Source organism: Coregonus lavaretus (assembly GCF_964263955.1).
Source record: "Coregonus lavaretus genome assembly, chromosome: 6".
NCBI classification, from domain to species: domain Eukaryota; kingdom Metazoa; phylum Chordata; class Actinopteri; order Salmoniformes; family Salmonidae; genus Coregonus; species Coregonus lavaretus.
This window is the reverse complement of record NC_139993.1, coordinates 4,396,708-4,403,545: the sequence shown is the minus strand read 5'-3', so window position 1 is coordinate 4,403,545 and position 6,838 is coordinate 4,396,708. Positions and strand designations below refer to the sequence as shown.

General features: G+C 41.1%; 1 protein-coding gene across 1 annotated transcript; it reads left to right on the top strand.

Annotated features, from left to right (window-relative positions):
* Window positions 1–1,233: 1,233 nt before the first annotated feature.
* LOC311130675 (large ribosomal subunit protein mL45-like) lies at window positions 1,234–6,838 on the top strand. Its single transcript, XM_084163462.1, has 8 exons — window positions 1,234–1,325; window positions 1,923–2,124; window positions 2,431–2,548; window positions 2,912–3,010; window positions 4,186–4,234; window positions 4,958–5,107; window positions 5,556–5,729; window positions 6,097–6,838. The coding sequence occupies exons 1-8, from the start codon at window positions 1,263–1,265 to the stop codon at window positions 6,193–6,195; spliced, it is 954 nt and encodes a 317-aa protein (XP_084019588.1). The 5' UTR covers window positions 1,234–1,262; the 3' UTR covers window positions 6,196–6,838.

Here is a 6,838-nt window from a genome sequence, read left to right as displayed (position 1 = left end):
ACAGGTTGTTTACCTTTTTATGTTGAGAAAGTTTGTATGGTTGTCTATGTTGTTGCCTAATAGTGAGTGTGTGTAAATCACTTATGGAAACCAGTAGTCAGAGGGCTTAGCTACTCACATGACTCATGTAGGTCATTGCAGACACCTCTCTATCAACTATATTTTGTTTGCTTAAGAATCCTCCTGCCAAGATATGCACAGCCACTGCAGGTGCTCGAAGTAGCCGTTGCTCAAGTCTTCAGATCATGTCATGAAAAAGCAACCAATTTAAGAGGCAATTCCACCATCTAAACCCATGTAACTCTTTATTATATGTGTCCAACAGCTAAGTAACTGGCGCTGTAGCCTGCATCCATAAGAGCCTATTTATGCTTGATCCAAAAATTGAGGCGTATGGATGGTGTGATGCAATTGCGAAGCCTCCAGAGTCACGCAGAGGCCAAATTGAGCTCCGTCCTGCATCGCTGTGCACCTCAAACTTTGTAACAATGAGGAGGGCTCCATATAGCTCCGCATTGACTTCTTTCACAACAGCTCTGTGATGCTTGGGGAAGCGCAAAAAGTATGAATGACCTGACTTCTGCACTGCAGAGGCCATATCAAAGGCTCTGCATGGTCATTCTGAAGTCTGCATTGGCAGTGCAGCACTTATGGTCAGCATTTACGGCCTCTGCAGAAGTCAGGGCATTCATACTTCTTGCGCTTTGCGGAGCGCAGAGCTGTTGTGAAGGAAGTTGTCAAGGAAGTGAGTTTGTGTTCATACAGGACCTCCCGCCCTCACCTACCGTCAACCAATCATGTCAATGCAGAGCCCTCTGCATTGTTACAAAATTTGAGAGGTGCAAGCTCAATTTGGGCTCTGCGTGCCCCCGTAGTTGCGTCACACCATCCATATGGCGCCTCCGACCACATTTTCGGATCAAGCATAAATTGGCTCTCACCATAAATGATGCATGGTCAATGCAGACGTTGGAATGACCATGCTGCACAGAGTCAAACATTGGGCCACACCTTGTAGATACATCTTTGATTTTTTGTCTTCTGATCTATCAATATTTGACCTATAAACCAACAATAACTGAAAGCAGATTTTCATTATTTAAAAAAAAAACTAAACAAGTAATCGTTTATTCTAAAATGCTGAGCAAGGTGGAATAGCCAAAGTGACCCCCAAAACGTTTCAATAAGAATTCGTAACAATGCGCAGCACAGTGCAGATATATTGTTCTTGAACACACCCCAAACTGAGTGTTATAGCAAATATGGCGATGTCCATGAGGAGGGCATTACTGCCTCTGCATCGAATGAGATGCAGCAATTTGAAGGTATTATTTGAGAGAATATTGATTGCTATAGCTATAATTTACACATAATTCATTGAAATGTTGACTGCCCTGCTCCAGAAAACACCACCGAAAAAAGCTGTAGGTTTATAGTCAGCAGTAGCTAGCCTGGCTAGCTAGCTAACCTAGCTTAACCCAGCAAGCAGATCTTTTTGGAAGGCAACTCTTGCTAAAACAGTCAATTTGTCAACTGACGAAGTTTTAAACCAGTTTAGCTATCTAGCTAGTCTATACTCATTAATCAATGACCGTAGCCTACCTAAAATACATTAAACTTAATAAGATCTCATAATTGCATTTTATGACACTGTTTTCTACAGTCTCTTTGACTAGCATCATCAGTTTTTTGTATTTATTTCCAAAACCAAGTTGTTTGTTCAACTAAATGCATAAACGACAATTTTCTCAAATGTACTATCATATTACTATATTAACCATACAATAATAACCAATTGATAATGATGTTCAATTCTCTTATCTCCATGATTGCAAACCATATGAACAAATTGTGCTATAACCATTGCATATACTGGTACTCCATGATTTCTTATCTAATCCACCAGCTTTTCCCTCATGCAGAATGCAGAGGCTTCACTGGAGGTACGGTATCCCCTGCCCTTTGTTGTCCCGGTAAGGACCAAGAAGCGCTACTTCATTCCCCCTGCAGTGGGGTTAAAAGGGAAGGCAGCAGCGTCGGCAGACCAGGAGGCCAAAGCCAGAGCGGCAGGTGTTGTCCTGAGGCAGGAGTACATGGAGAGAGCCATCAACATCGCCTGCACTGGTACAGACCTGTTTATGTGCATTAATACAGGTTTCAAAATGTCAGACAGTCTGACACTACTGTTGATGACTGCATATCAGCAGTAGTGTAAGACTGGCAGCCATTTTGAGAACATATGTTCTAGACTTGTTCTCAAAGCGAGCTAGACCAGTACAGTATCAGCATATAAATTATGGTCATCTTCAAGTTCAAACCTTGAGTTTGTTGTACACAGAATCAAAGTTAGGCGGGTTGCCACTGTTACAGTGAAGCTTATAGTATACATAGTCACAATAAGCAATATCTCTCTCCTTTCCCCTACCACAGCGGGAGTGTTTGACCCCTATATCCCCCCAGAAGGTGATGCTCGTCTCTCCAGTCTGTCCAAAGAGGGTCTGAAACAGCGCACAGAGCAGATCAAACAGGGTGCTGCCTCCCAGCTAGCGTAAGACTGTCTTCCTGTGTTACACTCTAACATTGACCCCCGCCCCATTGTTTATCTTTTTGTAGGATATTGAGGGATCGTTCCTTATCTTTCACACACACTCAAAAACTCCCAGCTAGCAAAGACTGTCTGTCATGTACTCCTTAGATATTCTTACTCTCAATTAGTATTAGACTTAGACTGAGTACCTATGTGTAACTTATATTGCAAGAACGCCTTTGGCATTGAAACAAACCCGGTCACACTTTAAACGAACTTAGAAAGGCTTTATAGTACATTCATGAAGGCCTTATAAAGGGTCTATGAAGGCTTAAAAGTTGTGGTTCATTTAAAGTGGGAACACAAACCTAATCTCCCCTGCAGGATACGCAAGATCAAAGACCATGACGCTGAGTTCACCACAAAGGCATTCCCAGTGAAGGCTCAGGAGATCTTCATTGAAGCTCACAATGCTCTCACACAGTAAGAGATACACTCACTCTCATATGACCCATGTAAACTTCTCCCTATCCTGCTTACACTCTTGGCTACCAGGCAAAGATGATCTGTTAAAGGGGTGGGTGGTGTCCCCAGTTATTCCAGTGAGGCATTTCTAATGGAAGTGAGATAGTGACTCACTGTGGTCATGATGGATATATTGCTTTCACTGATATAGCTTGCTGTTAAAGTCTGTTTAGGCTAATCTTGTTTGTCAATCTGAACTACCTGATTTGGTCTGGTCATTAAGAAAATGCAGCGGCCATGACTGAATGCAAACAAGAGTTGTCTTGGGGGGGGGGGGGGTTAATGTGGGTGTCTCGTGTGTGTGTGTTCGCACATGGCAAGCGTTTGTACATTCACTCTGCCAAAACAGTACACAGTTAGTCACTCAGCCTTCTAATCAATCAACTTGAAACAGTCTAACCAGGTCTTTTCTTGAAGTCGCCTAGGCTAGCTAGTGCTAGCCAACTTCTTTCTCCAATTAGCTTCAGCCTGCTTGTGTGACCGTGGTGAAGTTGGTTTGACATTGGATAGCCCATCTCTGGGGCTAGTTAGGGTCCGTCAATAAATTACACAATGTAAATGGAACAATATTTTCATATTGTGCATCTTTTAGTTGTCTCATTAAATGCTTTAAATATTTCTATATCAATTTCTACAATTGATAGTTTGTTTTGAGGTTTTTAAGTAATTGAAATAAGGAGCTATTGACATTTTAAAATATTGTCCCATGTACATTGTGTATTTTACCGATGGTCCCTAACTAGCCCCATAGGTATATCGAATGTCAAACCAAATTGACCATGGGCATTACAATCTGGTTGTGCAGCTGCGCTCCGAATTGATGATTACTTGGGTGCTGCCAGCTTTGGGCATGTGGCCAGGATTGAAATAAACACAACCCAAGGAAAACTGTTACGGTACCCTTCATTCCATGACATACCATTTTTTCCCCTATCATCTTGCAAATCTCAGTTTTGGATGAGACTGACTTTATTACCAAAATTATCCTATTTACACTTTGTAGTACATTTTGACACCAGAATAAATGTTTCTGGCTCATCGATGCCACATAGGCCTCTATCAAAATGAGAAGTTGGTGTTTAGGGGCAGTCGCTCTTTAAGCGTATCACCCTTCTTCTGTCTGTGTGTTTCAGGTTTAACAAGGAGAAGCTTCACTCCCTTGTGACAGAAAGATGTTACCCTGTAAGTTCTCCCTCCTTCAGGCATTTATTGTCACCATCACTAGGACACTTGCTTTAACTGTTACTGTTTATACAATACACAGGCTATTTATTTCAGCATGTATATTTATCTTCAGTTCTATTTGCACTGATACAATCCCAGTGTTATCATGATGTCATGAAAATTGCTGCTGCAAATAGTGTGTGTGTGGTTGCACTTTAGGGTTGGGCGGTATCCAGATTGTCATACTGTCATGTCATACCTTTTCTGTGCCATACTGGTGTATGCGGTATTACCAGAAGTGCACACAAGGGGCGCTGTTTTTAAACGCTCAAAACAATTTAGAAACGGGGCCCTTGATCCAGTAGGGGATTGAATGTCTCTGCTGTAACCAAGAAGCTTGATCTTGATGACATCTAGCCAGTTAGCAAACCAAATGCATAGGGTATAATTTATTTGACACATCTTAGATTTCTTATAGTTATACTTAACTTACAGTTATAAGCAGTGGGGTAGCACGGAGACCACGTGAGTTAGGGTGCCCCCAACAGTATATCACCCAAGCCTATTGCACTTCATTTTACGGTACAGAAATAACCAAATATTTTCCTAAGAAATAGTATGATAAAACGTTAATTACACTTATAACCTATGTTATAACCTAGAAGTTACTTGTTGTGTTTGTCTTTAGGATGCTCTTTTAGCTTAGATGACATTAGCTCACTGTCTGTCCATCCTGTGCAGGAGATGGTTAGGGGGAACCGCTACAAGACACTGCGGTGGCATTTCGTGGAGTCCCTGGAGCCGCCCAAGGTGGTGCATGCCCGCTGCCCAGACATGGTCAGCAAAGGCAACATGTATGGGCAGGTTACGGTGCGCATGCACTCCAGACAGGTGAGACGGACAGTCTCAAACACACAGTCACTCTGAAAAGGGTTGTCATCATTTTGGAATACTGTCATGATAAACCACACAGGTTGGGTACTATGGAATCCCACATTTTGAAATGTTAAAAGGAGACAATGGTGCTTTGCTTAGCTTTAACTATAAGGGTCAGCATTTATTTATAGACTGAAACATTCACATTGCAATAGCATTAGCATAGTAGTAATGAGTGGACCAATTAGTAATGAGTGGACCAATTAGTAATGAGTGAACCAATTCTCTCAACTCACTCATTCTCTTTTCTCCTTTCACCTTCTCCTGCCCCCTGAATCTGTCCCACTCTTATGGCTACATCATCGTTTCACCATAATCATCAATAAGGGTTGTCTTACCTTGTTGCGTTACCTGAATTAACATAATTCCTAAATTGTTAACTCGTGCCTGTTCTGGTGGTTAGACCCTGGCTGTCTACGACCGCTTCGGCAGACTGATGATGGGGAGTGAAGAGGAGCCCAGGGATGTGCTGGAGTACCTGGTTCTGGAGAGGCACCTCATCAACCCATACGGCATGTGGAGGTTACATGGCAAGATAGTACCAGCCTGGGCCCCAGTCAAGGAACCCGTCGTCAAGGTGACCTTTCATAGGAGTCTATAGCAAGTTTTCTGATTAAAGGGGCACTTCACAAATTAATGAGGTTAAAAAGTGGTGATGTGCCCCTTTAACTCTGTTTACAAAAGGGTTGATTAAAAGTTATTAGATGACTTAATGAAATTCCTGAATACATTTTCTGTTCATTATTGGAATGGACTTTAATGATTTGTAATGTACTGCAACTCTGTTTACCATATGTGTTTTGTCTCGGACAGTTTTAGAACTGGCCTTAGATTTCCTCATTCAGTGTTCTCAGTAACTTGTATGGTACTTTAAAAGCTAATATGAGCGCCCATTTGTCTGTGGTTTTAATTTCTGCTTACTGGCTTTATTTCCTCTGTTTCAGACCGTTATGATCCCTGGCCCGGACCTCAAGCCAGGCGAGGAATTTGAGGAGCTCAACTATGAAGTGCCCAAGCCTAAGGCTGTGCAGTGGCACAAATAGACCACAGGTGGGAGCTGCAATTCTGGGCCATCACATACAGACTCAAAATCAAATGTTAAAATGAACATTCTAGTTTTTTAAAGAAAACATAATGAAGCTACATTTAGTTTTCTGCCTTTTTTATGTAAAAATACACTGTTGTTCGTCACACCTTACACGTGTATATCTAAAACACTTAAAATAATCCATATTGTCCAGATCTGTAGAGATTGTATGGTTTATTTCAATGGTGAATATATTACATGTTAATTTAAAGAATACAAAAATAAAATGTCCCATCTCTTTTTTCATACCTTTTTGATTTCAGTGAATGTACATTTATATCAGAATAATCTGTACTTTTCATAGGCAATACATACAAAAATAACTGAAATCTCAACCGAAATAATTTAACATACATACAAAAAGGATGCATTGTGTAATGATGATATTTGATTCTACTTAACAAAAAGACATAGCACACCCATTCAAAAAACACATTACATGCATCAAAAAACGTTTACAAAACTAAGATGGTCCATTGCGAATAACATGAGGCAGCGCATGAAGATGATATCACCACCACACAAACTTTAATTGTCACTGAATGAGGAGATGTGGCAAATTTGGATGAATACATTTGGTAAATAAAGCATGGAAATGG